The 21604-nt window shown below is 41.8% G+C and overlaps 1 protein-coding gene across 2 annotated transcripts in view; it reads left to right on the top strand.

The window, feature by feature from the left end:
* The window catches only part of LOC117966065 (tetraspanin-15-like), a 69413-nt gene that overhangs the window by 33050 nt on the left and 14759 nt on the right, over positions 1-21604 (top strand). For both annotated transcript variants that reach the window (XM_059008641.1, XM_059008640.1), the window contains exons 4-6: positions 2851-2946; positions 7766-7882; positions 21196-21246. In XM_059008641.1, the coding sequence (XP_058864624.1) occupies positions 2851-2946; positions 7766-7882; positions 21196-21246 (264 nt within the window). The remainder of the gene's footprint in view (positions 1-2850; positions 2947-7765; positions 7883-21195; positions 21247-21604) is intronic.

Genomic DNA, 21604 nt, shown 5'->3' on the forward strand with positions numbered 1-21604 from the left:
TAAGGTCCTTTTTGTTGATTTTACCTGAATCAAGTTTTCAATTCACGCAAACTCTCCTTTCTACTGTTTTTTTTTCCAAGAGAGGGTTAGAAGCTTATTCTCGATTTTTTTTCCAACCCGCTGTTTCACCCTTCAAAAACGATCCCTTAAAACAGTCTTGAAAGTTTTTGTGATCAGAGCTCCTAAAAAACCGCTGTTTTTACCGATTTTTATTTTTAGGTAACTCCCTAACCTCCAGACTAAAGCAGAAATGCTCCCAGCTTCCGAGTGGGGTGGCTTTGTTGTGCCTGTGTTTAGCAGGCTCTTCACATCTCTGGATTGCTGTCTGGAATCTCATTCGAGCAGTCCCTGCTTCCCATGGCACTTCAGACCAGCTTGTTTGCAGCATTGTCTTCCATCTCCATTTTATTTTTTAGTCATTTTAGCAGACGCTTTTATCCAAAGCGACTTACAGAGGTGAGGGGGTGAACTGAGCATCACATCTGAAGTCTCATAGGACACCACACTCTGAAAAAGAGAGTGCTGTGATCTCTCGGAAATTATTTTACATTGAGGCTATAGGAGGCTGTGTGGTCCAGTGGTTAAAGAAAAGGGCTTGTAACCAGGAGGTCCCCGGTTTAAATCCCACCTCAGCTACTGACTCATTGTGTGACCCTGAGCAAGTCACTTAACCTCCTTGTGCTCCGTCTTTCGGGTGAGACGTAGTTGTAAGTGACTCTGCAGCTGATGCATAGTTCACACACTCTAGTCTCTGTAAGTCGCCTTGGATAAAGGTGTCTGCTAAATAAACAAATAATAATAATAATCAAGCACAGGCTGGTAACACTATGTAACACAATTTTTGTTCCTGGGTAGTAAGTGCTATTTCCTAATTGCTTATGCCTCAAAAGTATAGAAAATGGCTATTATTCCCCACAAACTTTGCTTTTGTGACCAGGAGTGATATTTTGAAATGTACCTATTTCCAATGAGAAAACAGGTGAATTTGTGTCTTTTCATTCACATAAAGTCAGAAAAAAACAACATATGAATCCAAATTAACATGTATTTATACTAAAGTAATACAAAAATGACTACAAAAGATTTAGAAGTGAGTAGTTTTTCGAGATTTACGATTATACTGTAAATCACTTTCACGAATCAGCTCCGAAATGTAGTCTCCCATCATGTTCTCGTTATACTGTCCTTCATTGACAGGTCATCCAGGAGCCTCAAAGCCGTGCTGCGCCATAATGGTAACAAGTACCCGTCTCTTCCCCTGGCTCACTCGGTGCACCTCAAAGAGGATTACAACAGCATCAAGACCTTGCTGGACGCCTTGAAGTATGATGAGTACGACTGGGACCCCCGGAAGGTGCTGATGCCACCACTGCACATCAAATTGGGCCTTATGAAACAATTTGTCAGAGCTCTAGATAAGGAGTCGGCAGCCTTCAAGTACCTTCAAGACTTCTTCCCTAAGCTGTCTGAGGCAAAGGTCAAAGCCGGTGGCTTCGTCTGACCACAGATAAAGAAGATCCTGGAGTGCAATGAATTCCCCAAGAAGCTCACTAGTAAGGAGAAAGCGGCTTGGAACAGCTTTGTCGCAGTGGTTCGGGGCTTCCTGGGCAATCACAAGGCCGAAAACTATGTGGAGCTGGTTGAGACTCTGGTGAAGAACTACGGCACAATGGGCTGTAGGATGTCCCTCAAAGTCCATATCCTTGATGCTCATCTTGATAAATTCAAGGAGAACATGGGAGCGTACTCGGAGGAGCAAGGCGAGCGCTTCCACCAGGATATACTGGACTTTGAACGCCGCTACTAAGGACAGTATAACGAGAACATGATGCAAGACTACATTTGGGGGCTAATTCGTGAAAGTGATTTACAGTATAATCGTAAATCTCGAAAAACTACTCACTTCTAAATCTTTTGTAGTCATTTTTGTATTACTTTAGTATACATACATGTTAATTTGGATTCATATGTTGTTTTTTTCTGACTTTATGTGAACGAAAAGACACAAATTCGCCCGTTTTCTCATTGGAAATAGGTAAATTTCAAAATATCACTGTCCTGGTCACAAAAGCAAAGTTTGTGGGGAATAATAGCCATTTTCTATACTTTTGAGGCATAAGCAATTAGGAAATAACACTTACTACCCAGGAACCAAAAAAAAAAAAAATGTGTTACACAGTGTAATCGCCTTTTAAGAAGTCGGCAGGTGTTAAATAAACCCATTCATTAATGTGTTGGTTTCAAAACAAGAAAAGCTGTCCTTCCCTCACCTTTACAATTGTACCAGCACACTCCTAGGAGCAACTGAAGCCATTTTCTTTATTATTGCCATAATGAGTGCCCCTAGTGGTTGTTTCTAAAACCACCTCCTTCAGAAAACCAGCTGCTAGGAGTCTTTTCAGAAGCAGCTCCCGTGGTTTTAAAAAAAATTAAAAATTAAAAAATAAAACCTGGTAAGTAATGATCTGGTATAGAACTCTACAAAAAAAAAAAAAAAACCACCTAACAAAAACCAGGATATGAAACTGTAGTCATACAGTGTCGATGGTGTTTTTTTATTTGAACAGTATCGGAAGTGAATTGCTTTGCCCCTGTCTTGCTGTGTTTGGTGAGAGAGGTTTTTTTCTGCCTTGTTTGAATTTCAAAGAGCGAGGGGTCGCGTTTCATCTGTGAAGCAGCCACGACAAGCTCAAATGAAAGTCCAGACTAAAAAAATATTTATATATATTTGAAAAAAACAGTTTTTACAGACATAACAGTGGAGCACAAGCAAAGGTTTAGCTCAGTATATTAATTAAATGCAGGTTGATCTCTATTGAAAGTTGAACACAGTAAATGTTCTCTTTTCAGACGAGCTCCGTGTTTCAGAGCAGTATTCGCGAAGGGATTAAGCATTACTACGACGACCTGGACTTCAAGAACATCTTGGACTTTGTACAGGAAAAGGTTGGTGACTAAACTTTCCGACTCCCTTGTCGAAGGACCTGACTACTCTGTCCACTTCCTAAGAAATGACTACCTTACATCGTGGTACCCTCAATAGAATGGATAGTGGCACAGGGATGGGAATAAGACTCCCATTGCATAGCAGTTTGATCCATTCCTGGTTTTATCATGAGTCTAATAACACACTGAGCTTGTTACCTAGACACTGTCTCAAATCAAGATCATAGTAAAACCTGGAAGGGGTGAAACTGCTATGCAATAGGAGTCTTATTTCAATCCCTGCAATAATAACACTGGTTATCCTGGTTTTACTAGGAGCTTAAAGACACACCCAAGCTTGTTACCTACACATTGGGGCTAATCAAGCTTGTAGTAAAACCTGGAATGGGTGAAACTGCTCTGCATCAGGAGGCTTATTCCCATCCCTGTGGCACACAAGCTCACTCGTTTTTCCAGACGCCTTATCATCGAATCCAGTAAACAAAAACATTTAGAAGCGAATGCCAAAACCCAAATCATTTACCAATAGTTGAGCAGGGAATCAAATCCAATGAACTTTCGGGTCTCAAGAGGATAGCCTCTGCTGGGAGAGTTGGAGACCCCGGGGGATCTGGGTAATACACTGCATCTCTGCAAAGCAATGATGTCATGCCAAGGTCTGCTAATGGATTTTTCTAGCTGGCATTGCCACAGGTTAACGGACTGAGATTATAATGGGATCGTCTCTGGCTTTTCTCCTAAAGGTTAACAAAACAGATACAGTAGCTCCCACCAGGCAGTTTCTTGGAGGGAGAAGTTGGGGTTTAACACAATAGTCATCGCTCACAAAGAGTGACAGGAGATGATCTATTATTGTATGAGTCAGCCCTAGTCTCGGTATTTTTGGAAATGCCCTCTGCCGGGCATTAAATCATCCGGCTTTTCTAATTCCTTTGAGTGCTATTTTTAAAAGAAATGTAGCCGTTTTTCAATTTCTGATAGATCAGAGAGATTAAATGTATCCTCTACTGTATTTCAATAAATAGACTTTCAGAGGAAAGTATCATAAAACAAATAAACGCGTAGTCTCAATGGTGGGACCAAGGTGTTGCAGCAATGCCCCTAAGATAAAACCAAAAAACACGTGTTACTAAGTTTGTTTTCAGTGCTACGAGTGCAAATTCAAGACTTGTCAAACGTTTTGCATCACCTTTAGGATTGAGACTTATTTAAAAAAAAAAAAAAGATGAACATAATTTGATTTTTTATTTAACATCATGTAATCTGAGGAAATTATATCTCAAAAGTCTACCTGAAGCCATAATAGTAACAATACAGTATTTTGCATTAGATTTCACATTTTTTTCAATTTGTGTCAGTTTTTCATTAAGTATATGGACAACCACAAAACGGTGTGTAATTCAATATGTTAGCGTAACATTACTCAGCAGGTTTCGACTTTATGAAGCAAAATGAGTTCTTTCTATAGGGATGCAATGCCTTTGGCCATAGCTGTAGGTTTACTGTACAACAGCATGGTACATTGTAATAGTAACTTTGATCCTTACAACGTTCCTTAAAACAGCCCTTACTTTTTACAAATATTCCTGCAAACATACTGTACAGTTATAACATAAAGAATAAAAAAACACAAGAAAATTCACCAACGAGAGGACATCATTCAGCCCATAAGCGCTCGTCCTGTTCCTAGCAGCTGATTGATCTCAAAACTTTGTCAAGCTGGGTCTTAAAAATATCTCAGCGATTCAGCCGCAACAACAGGATGCCTCTCTCTGTGTCAAGAAGTGTCCCCTTCCCTCTGTCCTAAGTCTATCTCCACTTAACTGTGTCCCTTGGTCCTGGTTAGTGTTGGTCAGGGTAACTTTGGCAGCTCCTTTTAAGATTTTAAAGACTTTAATCATGCCACCCCTCCTTATCCTAATTGAAACCGAACTCCTTGGTTTTTACAGGACCTACCACACTGGCAGGTCAGCAGCGTGTGTCGATCGTATGTATACAGAGTCACTAGCCAGCCATGCCACCTGAGCTTTGAGCTGGTTAACTTGAGAAGGGGCAGAAACGAAACCACAGCAGGTACAATGAGATAATGAACTACTTCAGGGTCTGTGTGGAGGTTTAATTGGCTCAGTTAAACAATTTAGAACAGGGTTGGAACAAAAACTAATCTATCTTTCTTTCTTTCTTTCTTTCTTTCTTTCTTTCTTTCTTTCTTTTTTTCTTTCATAGCCCCTATGTGTCCCATAGATTAAAAGGCTCACAAACATCACTTTAGCAGTGTGTGTGTGTGTGTGTTTTGTTTTGTTTTTCAGATGGGCAGTGGAAGATTTTGCGTTGATGTGAAACGAATGCGAGGCAGCTCATCATGATAGATACCAAAACTATACATTCCGTAGAGCGAATTTAATTTATACCAAAAGTGGTTTCTTTTGTGTAATTTAATATTTTTTTTTTTTGTCGTAAACTGTGTACAGGCAATAACCACACACACACAGAGACACTGACACACACACACACCGTGACACACACACACACCGTGACACACAGACACACACTGACACACACACACGCAGACACTGACACACACACACGCAGACACTGACACACACACACGCAGACACTGACACACACACACTGACACGTGCGCGCACACACACACACACAGTACATTAAATGCAAGTTGATCCCTATTGAAAGCACAGTATATTAAATGCTCACACGGCTGAAGACCAGTGATATTTTAAGCCTCAATTCTTCGGATGCGTCGATGTAAACGAGATGAAAGCTTTTCCCCCTGGGTCTAACATCAGTAGTTAAGAGATTAAAAATCAATCTGTTCTTGTGCATTAATCTGTATATCTAATAATCTGATCATCGAAGAATGCATTCATCGCGTTTAGAGATTCGCTGTTGGGTTTTGGAATTGGAATCAATAAATAAAACACTGCCCTGCTTCCTAATCAGCGGTTCTGTATTCCCCTGCTCTGAGGGCAGCTGGGTATAGGGGTGAAATACCAGAGTTAACGTTATTCTAGTTCACTTTGTATCACAGGGATGGAAATAAGACTCCCGTTGCCTGGTGGGAGCTACTGCATCTGTTTTGTTAACCTTTAGAGAAAAGCCAGAGACGATCCCCGTATAATCTCGGTCTGTTAACCTGTGGCAATGCCAGCTAGAAAAATCCATTAGCAGACCTTGGCATGACATCATTGCTTTGCAGAGATGCAGTGTATTACCCAGATCCCCCGGGGTCTCCAACTCTCCCAGCAGAGGCTATCCTCTTGAGACCCGAAAGTTCATTGGATTTGATTCCCTGCTCAACTGTTGGTAAATGATTTGGGTTTTGGTATAAGCTTCTAAATGTTTTTCTTTACTGGATTCCATGATAAGGTGAAAGGAAAAACGAGTGAGCTTGTGTGCCACAGGGATGGGAATAAGACTCCTGATGCAGAGCAGTTTCACCCATTCCAGGTTTTACTACGAGCTTGATTAGCCACAGTGTGTAGGTAACAAGCTTGGGTGTGTCTTTATTAAACTCATAGTAAAACCTGGAATGGATCGTATACTAATGATAATATTATACTGCGGACGTCATCTTTGCATCGCCTCATTAGAAATTGATTTTGGCAGCCGTGGGTGACAGATTTAAAAGAGTGATCTTTATCTAGAGGAGCCCTTTTCACATTTACATCAAAAGTACGTCCGATTCATCTCATGCTGTTAATGTTCCCTTCTCTCTCTCTTTTTTTTCTTCAGGCTAGTTAAAATACTATTCTTTGCAAAAAAGTCAATGATGTATAACATGCTATATACAGCTCTGGCCAAAGGTTTTGCGTCCCCCTATAGAATTAACTAATTCAGCTTCATAAAGATGAATGAAACCTGCTGAATGATGTTACGCTAACATATTGAATTACACGTCGCTTTGTAGTTTGCAATATGCTTAACAAAAAATGACAAAAATTGAAAAATGTGACATTTCGAAATCTAACATGAAATACTGTACTACTATTATGGCTTCTGGCAGACTAATGCAATTTGTAGTTTCTTTGATTACATGATATACAGCCTTTCATGGCCAGCCATCCCAAAGCGCTTTACAAACCAAGCAACAGTTAAAACATTAATTTCAACAATTAAAAATGCTAACAGTTAGGTTAAACAAAAGATCAAAATTATGTTCATATAGTTTTTTTTATTTATTTTTATATCCCTTATATGCCATACCTCTATGTGCTTTACAATGCTTCCCTATGCTTTACCAGACCTCTATGTGCTTTACCATGCTTCCCTATGCTTTACCAGACCTCTCTGTGCTTTACAATGCTTCCCTATGCTTTACCAGACCTCTCTGTGCTTTACAATGCTTCCCTATGCTTTACCAGACCTCTCTGTGCTTTACAATGCTTCCCTATGCTTTACCAGACCTCTCTGTGCTTTACAATGCTTCCCTATGCTTTACCACACCTCTCTGTGCTTTACAATGCTTCCCTATGCTTTACCATACCTCTATGTGCTTTACAATGCTTCCCTATGCTTTACCAGACCTCTCTGTGCTTTACAATGCTTCCCTATGCTTTACCAGACCTCTCTGTGCTTTACAATGCTTCCCTATGCTTTACCATACCTCTATGTGCTTTACCATGCTTACTTATGCTTGCACTGTACTCTGTTACACTTTGCTATGCTTTTACTATGGGGAAGCCTTTATAAGGGTGCAGTCAGAGGGTCTATGGATAAATTATATTTTTTCAAATGGTGTTATAAGGGATCCATTGCTCCTAACTAACCTGCTTGCTGGTTTCCTTGTCCCCGGTTTCAGTTCTCGTGCTGTGGAGGGGATGAGTACCGCGACTGGGCGGTGAATCAGTACCACTCCTGCAACGGGACGGGCCCGCGGGCCTGTGGAGTCCCCTACACCTGCTGCCCAAGGAGAAAGGTAACACGAAAAACGCTATAACCCAGAGGTTCCCAAACTGTGTCCTGCGACCAGTCCTGAGTGGGCTGTGGGAGCAACGACATTCTGTGTATTTTTATATGCATATAATAACGAAAAGCTACAATAAAATGCTAATGAAGACCATTTAGATTAACTTGATTTAGTGTTACAGGTTAAATGTTTTTAATGTGTTCTTTTTCTTAAGAAATGCTAATAGTGTGCCGCAGTGCCTAATGAACAGGTGCCCCAGGTAATAAAGTTCAGGAACCCCAGGTGTAATCATTTCTTTCAAATTCAGTTTCTTACCCCGTAATGGCTTTGCTGACATCATTCCTGGCTCCCCTTTTTACTTGGTAATTGTTTTATCTACACATCGATTACAATGCCTTTGCAATGCTACCCTGACCTTTTCAAGAGAGTAACCCGCCCCTCCACCGCACACAGAGTTGTGTGCGGGTGGTTTGAGGAGCATGGCAGAGACTTCGGGCATCGTCCAACTGAGCATGTGCGGGATGAACTTGAACGACCCTCATCACAATCCTATGCCCACCGACTGAATGAAATAATAATGACTGAATGGATTCAGATCCAAGGAGACACCTTCCGACACCTTGTGGAGTCTGTGCCACGTTGTGTCAAAGCTGTGATCGGGGGCAAAAAGTGGCTCTATCCGATATTGGGTACAGGTCCTAATAAAGTGGCCGGGCGGTGTGTGAAAGGGAGCGTTAGGGCTGTTTTTGCTGTGTGTCCTGGATAAAGATTACGGTTCGATATTCATTTATTTTCCTCATTTCCCGCAATTCTGTCTTTTTATTTGGGTAATTGTCGTCCGTGTCTTTTTTTCAAGTCGAGTTTTTACTGGTAGTCATCGTGTTTCCTTTTTGGAACCACTCCACGCTTTATTTTGTTCGATTTCAATTCCTGGAAGTCAATTATGTCATTATGTCATTAAATCATTATGTCGTTTGGTTGGGGGCGTTGGGGGGGGGGTTGGGGGCGTGGGGGGGGTTGGGGGCGTTGGAAGGGGTGGGGGGGTGACTGCTGCAAACTCAGTGGCCGTGTTTCTGAATTCGAAGGACTGTCTCCTGAATTTAAAAGAAAAAAAGGCAGGACAAATTGACTGGAGGGAAAGGACCAACGGCAAAACAACGATGAGGTTGAAAGAATATTGTTTTTAAGCCGTGGTAATATGACCCCTTTAAAGTTTCCATGGCAACAGAATTTGTTTAGCAAATGCGACTCTCTGTAGCATTACTTCTCACCCCAGTGCATAGAGAAATGACAACCAAACCTCATTATTATTATTTGTTTATTTAGCAGACACCTTTATCCAAGGCGACTTACAGAGACTAGAGTGTGTGAACTATGCATCAGCTGCAGAGTCACTTACAACTACGTCTCACCCGAAAGACGGAGCACAAGGAGGTTAAGTGACTTGCTCAGGGTCACACAATGAGTCAGTGGCTGAGGTGGAATTTGAACCGGAGACCTCCTGGTTACAAGCCCTTTTCTTTAACCACTGGACCACACAGCCTCCTATGAAAGCCATGATTATTCAGCTGGGAGTGCTGGCAAGGAGATATTATTCCTGGGACAGGTGTTTCATAGAATTAGGATGGGAGCATTGTGTCTCTCAGAGATTAGTGTGAGAGAGGGAAAAAAATCCCATTGCACTTACAGAAACTCCTTACATCTTACATGTATTTTCAAATAATATTGTATTATTTTTGTATCTTTTTATATAGATTTATTTTCTGTATTGATTTGGTATGATTATATATATATATTTTTTATTAGTAGTATTTTGTAATTGCTTTGGCAGTACTTCTGATCTAGTCTTATCGGTAGTGCATCTTTGAATTTGCACTGCGATGGGTGCGCTTGCCGAACGCAAAGGAAATTAGATTTTCAAAAATAATCAAAAGATTGCATGCATGTGTTAAGAATGAATCAGCAGCCTTTTTCAGGTCCAGGCACAGACTGGAGTACCACATATTTAATTTGATTTAGAATTTTTTTTTTTTTTTTTTTGGGGGGGTGGGGGGTGTTAGGGTTAGGTTAACCCTTTCAGAACTGAATCCCTTTATCTTATCTGCGTATATTAACACTTTGTCGGAAATCACGTTGAAACCTCACGGGACTCCTAGCTCCCAGTCTAAGTTCGTGTATAACCATATTTAAACAAAAACAATGTATGCTCAATCCAGTGGTTTATTCTTCAGCTTCACAAAAATAATTCAGGACTGAAAGGGTTCATTTGAAATGCCCGCACCGGGGGTCGCCTCGCTTGTTATAGCTGGTTGATCCCAAAACTTCAGGTTTTTACAGTATCCCAGTGATTCAGCATCAACAACATGGCTAGCTACCCGTCCCATACCCCCTCACCCCTCTCTGTGCATTTCAGTGTCTCCTGCCCTCTGTCCTGTCTCAGGATGGCTCACCCTGCACTCCACGTGACGCTGAGGAACCCCTATTTTGATGTAGAGGTTTTATTGTATTTTTGTGCAATGCAGTACCCTCTCTCTAATTGGCTCTGTTCTTTGTTTTTATAAGGTATAAATGAGGAAATGGGATTTCTGACAGCGCAGCATTAAGCTTAGAGGTTCCTCTGCCTGTGGAGTCTGTTCCTTAAGACAAACCCTGCTTCCAGTAGCGTGTGCATCGACTTCAGCTCCTCCTAGCCCAGCGTACATTGCCTCTAATTGATGCTAACCGCATGTGAGAGGAGGTTGTTGGGTGCCAGTGTGGTCTGTTCATTTCTTGTACAAGGATGGTATTTGATTAGACACATCGGTATTAGCCTCATGCCTTTGCTCATCATTTTTGCTCCAGGGCAGGCTTGAGGCATGGAGACTGAACTGCTCTCTCGCTTGCTCGATCTCTTGCTCTCTGTCCCCCTAAGAGAAAGGGTACTCCCTTCAGTCCAAGGCAGGCTTAAAGCATGGAGACAGAACTGCTCTCTCCCTCCCTCACCAAGAGAGAAGGTGCTCCCTCCAGTCCAAGGCAGGCTTGAGGCATGGAGACTGAACTGCTCCCTCCCTCAACCCCCTAAGAGAAAGGGGTGCTCCCTCCAGTCCAAGGCAGGCTTGAGGCATGGAGACTGAACTGCTCCCTCCCTCAACCCCCTAAGAGAAAGGGGTGCTCCCTCCAGTCCAAGGAAGGCTTGAGGCATGGAGACTGAACTGCTCCCTCCCTCACCCCTTAAGAGAAAGGGTGCTTCCTCCAGTCCAGGGCAGGCTTGAGGCATGGAGACTGAACTTCTCTCTCCCTCCCTCAACCCCCTAAGAGAAAGGGATGCTCCCTCCAGTCCAGGGCAGTATAAACATCTTGAAATCTTTTCTCAAATGTTCTAAATTCTCATTTTCTCATCTTCATTGACCTTGAAACTTCTGAACTCAACAAGTTAGAGAACAAACTTTTTGTTCTGATGTTCTTTTCCCCTGTTTTGAAATTGCTTCTGTTTTTTTTGTGTGCCTCCTAATAGCACATTTTCTCTGGGAAATGGAAAGCCTGGTCGACATTACCACAGCTAAGCTATTCTAAAGAGGAAGGGAGATTGTGGTGTTGCTTCACTTGTCCTGCTCTCTTGCATCCTCTCCGATCTCGAGTGTCTCAGAACGGCGGCCGCGGTCGTAGTTGAGTGTCGCTTTTTTGGCGGACAATCAAAATGTCATTAACCCCGTGTCAGCTTGTTACTCCCGCGCTCTCTCGATTTCTCATCTTCTCTTTTGGCAGGGACGTGCTGTTCTGTATGTGATATGCAAGTACGATCTATAGGACTGGGATAAGCGGGTTCTCTTTTAGATGATCAATTACGTTTTCAGGTTACAGACGTTTTGAATTGTGTCGCCCTGTTCCTTACCGCATCTCTTTAAAGAAGGACTAAATAGCAATAAAAAAAACTTGGTACTACAACTTAGACAGCAGCTCCATAATGTAAATACAATTTCAGACTTTTGTGTATAGCTATGAGGAGTACTTTGGTAACACTTTTCATCGTCTCTAATTGCTGTGTATTTACAGAGCAGTTACTTAGTAAATACATTATTATTATTTTATTATTATTATTTATTTCTTAGCAGACGCCCTTATCCAGGGCGACTTACAATTGTTACAAGATATCACATTATTTTTACATACAATTACCCATTTATACAGTTGGGTTTTTACTGGAGCAATCTAGGTAAAGTACCTTGCTCAGGGGTACAGCAGCAGTGTCCCCCACTGGGGATTGAACCCACGACCCTCCGGTCAAGAGTCCAGAGCCCTAACCACTACTCCACACTGCTGCTCCAAATACATGCATGCTTACACATCATTACAGTGTTATTATGCATAGTTACAAAGTACTGAATGTGTAAATACTTTTGCATGATATATGTAAGTACACAATTGTATCAGAAAATGATTGGGGTTAGAGTTAAGGGTTAGGGTGAGGGTTATATCATGCAAATAGATTTTCACATTTAAGTGCATTGCAGTTATGTGTAAGTATACCTGTATTTACTAAGTAACTGCTCTGTAAATACACAACAATTAGAGACACAATGTGCAGTAAAATGTTGCCATACTGCGCCTCATAGCTAAGAGATTGGGTTAAGGTTAGTGTAACCGGGTCTTACGTCACGTGCGTGGATAGCCGCTGTTTAAGCAACACAGAGAGACATTGGGGGTGGAGTTGAAACGCCGGCACAGAAAAGAAAGTTGATCATGTGACGTTACCAGCCATGGTAACGCACAGAGGACACATACAGCAAGCTGTACAAAAGGCAAAATAAAACACAGTACAAAAACTACAAATAAAAGGTGCCCCAGAGGGCGAGCGCTAGCCTTAAAACGAGGCGTCCCGCTCCAGGAACCGGCTACACCACGTAACCCTCGCTATACATCACATGGGATCACAATCCCCTAAACTAACCTACTCATGAGCCGGTATTCATACAACGACTCCTGCTGCTTCATACGGCCTTGGCTGGGCATTGCCTTCACAAGCACCGCTTGCAGTCTCAGGGTTGCGTAGCTGTCGTTCCGAGTATACGCTGGCATGGCGTTGCAGTCGCCTCGAACCATCTCCCACGGATGCTTTTGAAATGACGGACACTCAGTCAAGACCTGCCCACCTGCTGATTGCTGCCCTTCCCCTCAACCAAGCCTAGCAGGCAGCAAGTCTCAATCGAGCGCCCGTCTGTAAACAATAATGTAATTAAACAAATCAACTCCAAAACGACACACAATAAACCCATTTCCCCATAAAATGATACCCACACTAAATACACACGTGGAGGGCAATCGCCCTGCTACAGTTAGGGACAGGTGTTTTTTCGCCAATACGAAATGAAATGAAATGCAACATATAAAAGGAAATGCAAATATAAAATGAAAATGCATTGTAAAGCGATCATAGACTGACATTTTTAAATCGGGAGGTTTATACAAAAAACACTTTTTAAATAAATACTTGCAATCGTAGTTGTCAAGGCTCAGACGTTACCATAGACACGGTCTGAAGGGAACGTGACCTACACACCTCGTTTTTCAAGGGGGTCCCAGAGAGAAACAACATTATAAAACCAATGGCCAAAAAAAGAAAAAAAATCGACAGGTCATTCAAGCAGGAATAAAACATGTTACAACTCGTGAGCCAGCTTGCTTGTTAAAATCTATTGCATGCAATACGATCTCTCAACACAGACAGCAAGATGTTTAGTGAGCACAAACAACATTCGCCACGTCCACAGTTTTCAATCCTTCGGATGAGGCGTAAAACCAAGGTCCTATTGTAAATGACTGTGCAGCAGTTGTTGATGCACAGTTCACCCCCTAGTCTCTGGATAAACGCAAGAAGCTGCTTGATAAGATTCTGGGATCAATAAGCTACTAACAACCAAACGAGCAAGATGGGCTGAATGGCCTCCTCTCGTTTGTAAACTTTCTTATGTTCTTATCTGCTAAATGACTAAATAATAATAATAATAATAATAATAATAATAATAATAATAATAATAATAATATCTTTGCCAAAGTAGCTACAGATTAAAGAGGTTCCTGCTGCTACAGGAACCGTGCTAATAAAGAATCTCCAGGTCAAAGTGCGCAGGCTCTTCAGACAGTGACAGGGTGCTGTGACTGGTGTTGCTTTTTGTTCTGGGCAGAGCGTTTCTTCGACCTCTCTTTCATCTCGCTCTCTGTTGGCGTGAGGATCAGCGGCGAGCTCTTCACTGGAGAGTGCATTAGCGCTTGATCTCTAAGAGCTTTGCTGGAACCGGCTTCTTGTTGCGCTCCTGCAGCACTCCAGTCCTTGAGTGTTCTCATCTGTGAGTCGAATCTCACAGCTTCGGTACTTCACAGTTTAAAGTGTTTGATGTACTGAATACTCTGTGTGTGTGCATTATTATCAAAGTCATCCACAAGCTGAATTAGACAGAAATAAGAAGAACTCAATAAATCATGGATTTGAATATAATCAATAACAAGTCGTTGTCATGCCGTCAAAAAACTATAAATACCTCCAATACTTTGATTCAAACACAGGCTCCCTTGAGAAAGATATGTGCAACATATCGAAACGTTGGGCAGCTGGCTCTTTGAGCTCAATATTATATATATATATATATATATATATATATATATATATATATATATATATATATATATATATATATATATACATACAGTATTGTGGCAGAGCAGAGCTCTGCCCTTAGAAATACTAGCAGGGAAGGGGTTAAATTCTCCTCCCTGCCCAGATTGATTGCGTCAGGTGGGAGCAATCAACCCATTAATCATCCAATTAAGGACCCAGCCACCTGGCATAAAAGGAGGCCTCAGCCTCTCATTTAGGGGAGAGAGTTCTAGAAAGAGGAAGCAAGTGGTTTTTCTGTGTGTGCTGTGTTTTCTGGTTTTTTGAATCCAGTGAAGGCAACGCCCAGCCTGGAAACCTTATTTTGTAAGTTTCGTTTTGTGTTTATTTTGTGCCTTAAAAACCTTTTTGTTTGGCCCTCGTGCCGATTTATTTGGAATTTTTGTATATTAAAAACTTTATTTTTGAACTTTATACTGTCTCTGAGTCTCAAACCTCTGTCATCTTGTCACAAGTATATATATATATATATATATATATATATATATATATATTATACACTGCAAGACCTTGTAACTCAAGGATTTTTTGTGACAAAACGGTGTACATAACTGCAGCAGCTCTGGATTGTATTTCACCAGTCAATAAATATGTTAACTGGACTTGTAGATTCTTTAGCGTGGCTGTGTGCTGCGCTCTACCTTTTGAATTTTAAGCTTGCCTAATTGTAAACGTAATCTAGCTACCTAATGTTAATAATATCTGTAATTTCCCTGCCTGCTTTGGCCAAAAGTTTTGCAACACCTAGAATTTTAGGATTGAGACAGTGTCACATTTCTACATTTTTGTCAGTTTTTCATTAAGTATATGGGAAAACTACAAAGCAGTATGAAATACTGTGTATAATATAAATGAAGATTAGTTTAACTGCTTTATTACATAAAATTGTTAAGAATTAAAACACAAGCAAAGTTTAAAATGTACATAAATTGATTTCTTTTCAAAGTTCAGGGCTACTGCGACAGTATGTCCATCAACTGAATGCAATTCAAATGCTGGTTTCCAATTTAGAATTTTATGAATCGTGGCATCAAAGAATATTTTGGTTACAACAGATTGTTCATCCCTGTTTCAAAGCGCTCTCTCTCTCTTTTCCATCCCGCCGCAGAAGGACTTTTAGTCCGAAATGCCAAACCGATATCATTGATTTTTTATTTATCAATTATTCACATTTTTGTGCACCTACATTACCTTTTTCTTTATATATATATATATATACAGTGTATATACAGTATATATACTATGTGTGTGTGTATATATACAGTGTGTATATATATATATATATATATATATAATGAAAAATGTCTTTCTTTCTTTCTTTCATTCAAAGCAGCCAGATCAAAAAGGCTATCTTTTTGAACAAAGGTTTCCAGCAGTATAAGCAGTGTCTGAGTTTGAGAAGGGCTCCTAGCCGGCGACACAGAGAGATCTCACTCTCGATTGGTATTGATCTCAGACTCCCTCCTGTGCAAGGATTGCTCTCTCCTGCCTTTCTAGTGAAGAGCACTTCACAGAAAACACCTGTAATCCACGCAGCGCTTTCATGTCCAAGCCAGGCTTCAGGCTTTTTTATAATTTCATCCATAGCTTTAAACACTCAATCGAAATACATCTGTTTTAGTTTCTTATAAATGTGTTGACCTGGTCACTTTATTAGGATCTGGGCCAGCACCAAGGGGGTGGGATTAGGGGTCCATGCTCACCTGTTTAGATCAATTACCCCCCCCCCCCCGGCCCAAATTCAGATCCCAGATTGAGATAAAAAAATAAAAAATCTATGACAAATCATAAACTATAATTTTCTGAAAAATGTCCAAGGTTGTGTATTTGTTACAAATTTGTACCAGTAATACCCGCCCCCCCCGTTAGCAACCCCCTTCGTGGGATCCTCTTTTCTCACAGTATGTGACGTGCATTTCTAGGGCGGGGTCATATTGCAGGTCAAATTATTCCACTTGGGTGACCTTTTCCATAAAAAAAATCACCCCCCCCCCAAAAAAAACAACTTAGTTGTCCCCCCCCCCGTCCCCCCAGCGGGCCTGCCTGTCTACCTGACCTGGATGTAGCATCGTTCTGCATGAGAGATAAAAGCTAGGTCGGTCATGTTGTGTTACAGTGTCCCAGCTTGCCTTTCCCTGGGGAAAGGCAAGCTTCTCATTCGAAAGAGGAGGCATGGTAGTGGGGGCAGGTGAGCGCACAGCAGCAAGGACAGGCGTGTCGGTTAGGCTGCTGCAAGAGCCAGCAGACTGCATCAGCAACGGGAAATTAGCTGCACACAGTTAGCAACGGACAGAAGGAAAAGATGTAATACTGAGATATTAATGACCGAATGGATCCCTCGAGACACCTTCCAGCACCTTGTGGAGTCAGTACCTCATCCTGTAAAAGCTGTGATTATTATTTATTTATTTATTTATTTATTTATTTGGCAGACGCCTTTATCCAAGGCGACTTACAGGTGTTCCAGGGCAGCACAGGGTTACAATGCAAGCTTCATATTTAAATACAGTGTAGTTTACAGTAAGTGCAAATAATAATAATACTACTAGAATACAATATGAACTAGGATGCAGCTAGTTAGGATCACAGCAAGTTATATCTACAGTGACATCTTAGCAGTGCAATAGTGCAAGGATAGCGCATCAGCTGAGGATCCAGTAACGCGGTGCTGAGGTCAGGCGAGTGCAGTGCAGAGTAGATCAGAGCTAGCAGTAGTCCTTTCCTAATGAAGTGTCCCGGCAGTGTGTGGTTTTATTGTGCTTGTGTGGCAGGTTGAAAGCCTTGCCGCTGCACGGGTGTGTGTGTGTGTGTGTGTGTGGAAAATTGGTTGGCAGGGAGGGGTTTAAATTCCTTCCTGCAAAATCACAGATGTATAAAAAGGGTGCTCACGGGTGTTAGTTGAGGTTTTTGTGATGGAGCAGTGCTGGAACGCGTACACGGCAGCATTCTGCTTTCTCGTCTCTTTGCCGACGCTACCCAGCAACACCTTGGCAGGGTGAAAATGAGCGCTAATGGAAACTCGCTGAGCCTGTACAGTACAGCGCTCCACAGGGGTAATTGCTGGTGTCTCAGAGCCTCTGTGTTAAAGCTAAACTGGATCTTCGCTGTGTCAGCTTGCCATGTGCACACGGTCAGCCTGCCCCTCACCAGCTCTAAAGCACAGTCTATAAACCATCACTGTAAACATGACTGCAAATATACAGGAGATAATACCAACAGAAACTTCTGTGAAGAAGTCTTTCTCAGCGTGTAAGTATAGGAGTATACTTAGGCTAATTCTGCATGCAGTACAGTTGGTAAGAGTTAATAAAGAATGATAGATGGGCTGCAGTGAATTATAAGGTTATAATTGCATCGAGGGGTTCTGGTGACGCCGTAAACCACGAGAGCAAAGCTTAAATGGTTTATGATGAATTCCCCAGAACTCTGAGATGCGCTCATAACCTAAAGTCATTAATTTCAGTCACTTTTCGTTTGTTTTTTTTGGTTTTATACTATGTGGATCCCACGACTTTCAAGATTTCTGTCGAAGGCAGTTTTCTTTGCTCAGTTTTTATTTTCTTGGTCTCCGATGAACGATTCTCTGGTTTCCAGTGTGGGGATTTCAAAACGGGAAGTTTTCAGCACTTGAAATAAAAACAGCAGCCAGCAGTTTAAAAGATGTACAGGGAATGAATAGTTAGGAAAATAGTTGGGAAAAGTCACATTGCTTAATTATGACTTTCTGAGGTATCATTGCATATTTCTGACTTTTTTTTTTCATGTGGGCTGAGATGCAATTGCAGTACTTTGCATTTATTTAGTTGTATTGTATTTTATTCAGAGTTAAAATCTGCAGTCTGTTCCCCAGATGGGCGCAGCGTCTTTTGAGACAAAATGTCCACGTTTTTGACAGTTTTGAATCATTCGTCAGATACTTTTCAAAATCAAAAATATTTTTACTGTCAGAACGTCGTCCCTTGATGCAGCGATGCAGAATAGACTCGCTTAGCAGCCAGCAGCCTCCAGCAAAAAACAAAACCGAAAAAAATAAAAACATAAAAGTCCATTCTAGATGGAACTCGGTGGCAAGCAGCTGTTAATCACATAAAAATGATGGATGCTTTAGCTGTTGCAAGTGTAACACAAGCTTTGCTGACCTGATTTTCCATGTGTATAAAGCTGAAGGTGCTAATGTATGCACCCCTAAATGTACAATGCTGAAACGAATTGCCTTTAAGAAATTTGAAGTTGTTAGGTATTAAGTAAACGGAATAAAATGTTTTAATTACTCAACACAAAACAATGCAGTCCCTCGGTTTGCCTGCCCCTACCCCACCCCACGTCACCGGACACCGTACCCCAAAAAGGCAAGCCAAGTAGTATGACTACTCCTTACCCTAAGTCATTAGACATTACACCCCACAAAGGTTCTAAGAGTCAAGTGAAGTGACTTCTCCCAATCCTAACCCCAACCCCTAGTCGTCGGACACAGTACCCCTTAAATGGACAAGCCACGTAGAGCGATCTCCCCTAACCCAAACCCCAGGTCACCCGACAGAGTACCTCACAAAGGGGCTCAAGCCAAGGGGAGGCCCTTAGCCTATACCAAACCCTCCTCCCTTCCTATAAAATGTACCATAACGTTGTTTGGAGATCAGTGTGCTGGCCTGTGCAAAACAGTGAGGGTACACAAAGAGCCCTACCCCAACCCTAATGAAAACCTAACTCTCACCCTAACTCTAAACCTAACCCTAACCCTTTTCTTATACTGACATATATCGAACAAGCAACAATTTTCACAAGGGCATGGGGGCCTGGTGTTCAGACTGCTGACGCCAGTAAAGAAGCAATATGAATATTTGTTGAAGCGTTGGTTGACTCCGTCCTGCGGGATTCCTTCATCCTGATTGATCGTTGCAGGCGCAGCTCGTGGTGTCGGGGGAGGGGATCTGATTGGCTCTTGGAAGTTGTTCCATTGATCGGTCATTTCTTTGATTAGTTGTCTTGAACTACAGCAATGGCAGGTTGGTGGGGGGTGGGGGGGGGGGGTAAACTTTTTAACTTCAGCTGACATTTCGGGCTGCGTGCCTGATGTGGTTGAAAAGACCTCTTCCGTTGGAGAGATTCATCCTGCAGAAATCAAAAGGAGACGGGGAGTATGACAGGCATTGTGCAGGAGGATGATTGCTTGCCAGACAAATGCTGTCAGATTGAAGCATTGTATTATTCCTGGCTTGCATAGTTCAATATCTCTTAGCTCTAATAACACAATCAATGCTGTGCCCTGCTCTAGTGCAGAGTATAATCCTGTACCAGCCAACTTTCTGTTGTTCTGCACGGCAGATGCCTGGCATATTGAGTCTGTCTGTCTACCTGTCTGTCTGCCTAGCTATCTGCCTGCATATCTATCTATGCATGTCTGTCTATCTATCTATCTATCTATCTATCTATCTATCTATCTATCTATCTATCTATCTATCTATCTATCTATCTATCTGTCTTTAAGTCTGTCTGTCTACCTGTCTGTCTGTCTATTTGCCTGCATATCTATCTATGTCTGTCTGTCTGTCTCTATATATATATCTATCTCTCTATAAGTCACTCTGTCTACCTGTCTGCATGTCTATCTATCTATCTATCTATCTATCTATCTATCTATCTATCTATCTATCTATCTATCTATCTATCTCATCTATCTATCTGTCTATGTCTCTCTCTATCTGCCTGCATATCTATCTATGTCTGTCTGTCTCTATCTATCTGTCTAAGTCTCTGTCTACCTGTCTGTCTGTCTGTCTGCCTGCATATCTGTCTATGTCTGTCTGTCTATCGATCTGTCTATAAGTTTCACTGTCTACCTGTCTGCCTGTCTATCTGCATGCATATCTATCTATGTCTGTCTGTCTGTCTGTCTCTGTCTGTCTGTCTGTCTGTCTCTATCTATCTGTCTAAGTCTCTGTCTACCTGTCTGTCTGTCTATCTGCATGCATATCTATCTATCTATCTATGTCTGTCTGTCTGTCTGTCTATCGATCTATCTGTCTGTCTACCTGCTATTTTCCAAGGGCTGTTGTTCAGTGACGTGTTTGACATGCAAATTTTTTTTTGGGTTATTGTTCTGACGCTGTAATAATTTCCCATGGTGTATCTATCGGTTTAATGGGCTGGCTGCAGTCAGGCAGGCAGCCAGCCTCCAGGAGAACTCTCCCCTCACAGCTCTCTGTGCAGTGCAGAGTGAGTGAGGGGTCCAGCACACCTGACCAGTGGATTTCTGCTGAGGTTTATCGCCATAGAAAAAGCGTAGTGGAAGTGAAGTGGAAACATGGTAAAGCATAGGTAAGCATTGTAAAAACCCAGAGAGATATGTTAAAGCATATTCATAAACAAACCATGGGAGCCTAACCCTTATGACAGTTGCCCATAGTAAAAGCACAGCAGAGTCTATTAAAGCAGATCTCTAGCATAGAGAGGTATGGTAAAGCATATTATTAAATATGGTAAACTGTGGTAAATGCATAGTAAAAAACGAGGGAAAAGCATGGGGGAAAAACTGCAAAACTACCGTGCAAAAATACTGTGGTAAACATTTATAAGGGATAGCGCAGAATGGTAAGGTAGACCCACAGGAATCCTGGCTAATGCCTGTCTAAATCTGAACTCTGTCTGTCTCTCTGTTTGTCTGTCTGTGCAGGTGGAGGGAGTGGTGAACACACTGTGCGGATACAAGACCCTTGATAAAGAGGTGAGCTCACACGCTGGGTTTGAAACAGGAAGGGGGAGGCGGGGTTAACCCTTTGTTATATTTCCTCCTGTACGCTGGACAGTCCATGCTGTCGCCTAGGCTGTGAATTTGATTTCTGATGTATTTATTTGTTATTGTATTCTGCGACCCGAATGAAGGAAGTCTCTATGCATTATTTAGTTTTTAGTTTATTCACTTTGTGCCCGCAGGCAGGGCAGGCACAGGTACATCTCAATAGAGCAGCAGTGATACAGAGAGAGACCTAAACAGTCCATACTCAATCAAATCTAACAACGATATGAAATGTAATAACAATCAATCAGATTGAACTCTATGGCAGTTTCATTGCAGGTCCATG

Source organism: Acipenser ruthenus, chromosome 37 (assembly GCF_902713425.1).
Source record: "Acipenser ruthenus chromosome 37, fAciRut3.2 maternal haplotype, whole genome shotgun sequence".
Classification (NCBI taxonomy): Eukaryota; Metazoa; Chordata; class Actinopteri; order Acipenseriformes; family Acipenseridae; genus Acipenser; species Acipenser ruthenus.